The sequence below is a fragment of the Ambystoma mexicanum genome, chromosome 6p, assembly GCF_040938575.1.
Source record: "Ambystoma mexicanum isolate Mex_15411 chromosome 6p, UKY_AmexF1_1, whole genome shotgun sequence".
Classification (NCBI taxonomy): domain Eukaryota; kingdom Metazoa; phylum Chordata; class Amphibia; order Caudata; family Ambystomatidae; genus Ambystoma; species Ambystoma mexicanum.
The window spans coordinates 83,993,477-83,994,905 of record NC_090935.1 but is presented as its reverse complement, the minus strand read 5'-3'; the positions used below and the strand labels follow the sequence as shown (position 1 = coordinate 83,994,905).

The window sequence follows — 1,429 nt, the reverse complement described above, 5'->3', positions numbered from 1 at the left end:
CTCAAACGGGTATAGGATCAGTTGGAATCAACAAATTTAGAAAACTAAGGACCTACGATGGCCTCCATCAACTGCCTAAGAACTGGGAGGAACGAAATGAGACGATAGTTCTCTTCCAAAGAAAGATATGGTTGTTCTTCTTTAATAGCAGGGAGATGTTTGCAGGGAGACAAGTGCAACATTTTGAGGTTTTCATCAATTTAAATCCCATAACTACAAATTGCTCTTAATGGCAAATATTTCCCTGGAGTTTGCGTCAGGTCGAAGCATAATGATATAACATTTGGGCATAAATATGCAGCCCAGCAGCCCAGCACTGGATGCCAGAATGGCAAAGATCTCCACAGCCACCATGTGCCTGCCCTTAGTGCTGAGGTAGGCTGGGAAGAAGGAGGCCCAGACACTGCAGAACACCAGCATGCTGAATGTAATGAACTTTGCTTCGTTGAATCTATCTGGGAGGTTCCTGGCTAGGAAAGCCACCACGAAGCTGGCAAAGGCCAGCAGCCCTATGTAACCAATGACAGCGTAAAAGAAACCAACCGAACCCACCTCACACTGCAGGATTATCTTCCCAGATTCAGAATGAATGTCATTGTGAGGGTAAGGTGGAGATGTAAGCAGCCAAAAAAGACAAATTACTAGTTCTCCAATTGTGCAAACAAGGACCATAGAGCCAGAAGCCCGAGGTCCCAGCCATTTGCCCAAACTGCTCCCTGGACTTGTGGCATTAAATGCAATTACAACAATCATGGTTTTTGCTAATACACAAGAGACAGCCACGGTAAATACAATCCCAAATGCAGCTTGCTGGAAGAGACAGCTGAATGGTCCAGGTTGTCCAATAAATAAGAGTGAGCAGAGGAAGGCAAACATTAGAGAGACAAGAAGTGTGAAGCTAAGGTCCCGGTTATTGGCCTTCACTATCGGGGTGTCCCGGTGTCTGACAAATATTGCAATTATTCCAGCTGTAGTTATGCAGAGGAAACCAACCATGGTTGTCAACACAATGCCTAGGCTGTCAGTGAAGGAGAGGAAAAGAATGATCTTCGGAACGCAGCCATTCTTAATGTCATTGGGCCACTGGTCCTCAAAACATTTTAGACAGTTTTCCATGTCTGCAAAACAAAGTAGATATTAACATAACATAATCAAGACTGTAAATGCAAAAACACTGCTTTAGCACTTTTTATTGACCTATTTTTAAGAATTTAAAATATAAGCCAGGATCACTGAGATATCTAGACTCAGACATTGCTGAAATCCTGTAGCAGTAAGCGCTGCCGCACCCTTAAATCATGAAATAGTAATGGGTATTGCTATTGCACCCTTTGTTATCCAAACCTGAGCACGTATGACAATTTTGTTTATTTAAAAAGGGCCTCATCACAGGTTGGGTGGTAGCCCTTAAATATGGCGGTAACGCTAT

The 1,429-nt window shown here is 43.2% G+C and overlaps 1 protein-coding gene across 1 annotated transcript; it reads right to left on the bottom strand.

Annotated features, from left to right (window-relative positions):
- Positions 1 to 213: 213 nt before the first annotated feature.
- On the bottom strand, positions 214 to 1,116 carry LOC138510685 (vomeronasal type-2 receptor 26-like). Its single transcript, XM_069626462.1, has one exon. The coding sequence runs from the start codon at positions 1,114 to 1,116 to the stop codon at positions 214 to 216; it is 903 nt and encodes a 300-aa protein (XP_069482563.1).
- Positions 1,117 to 1,429: the final 313 nt, after the last annotated feature.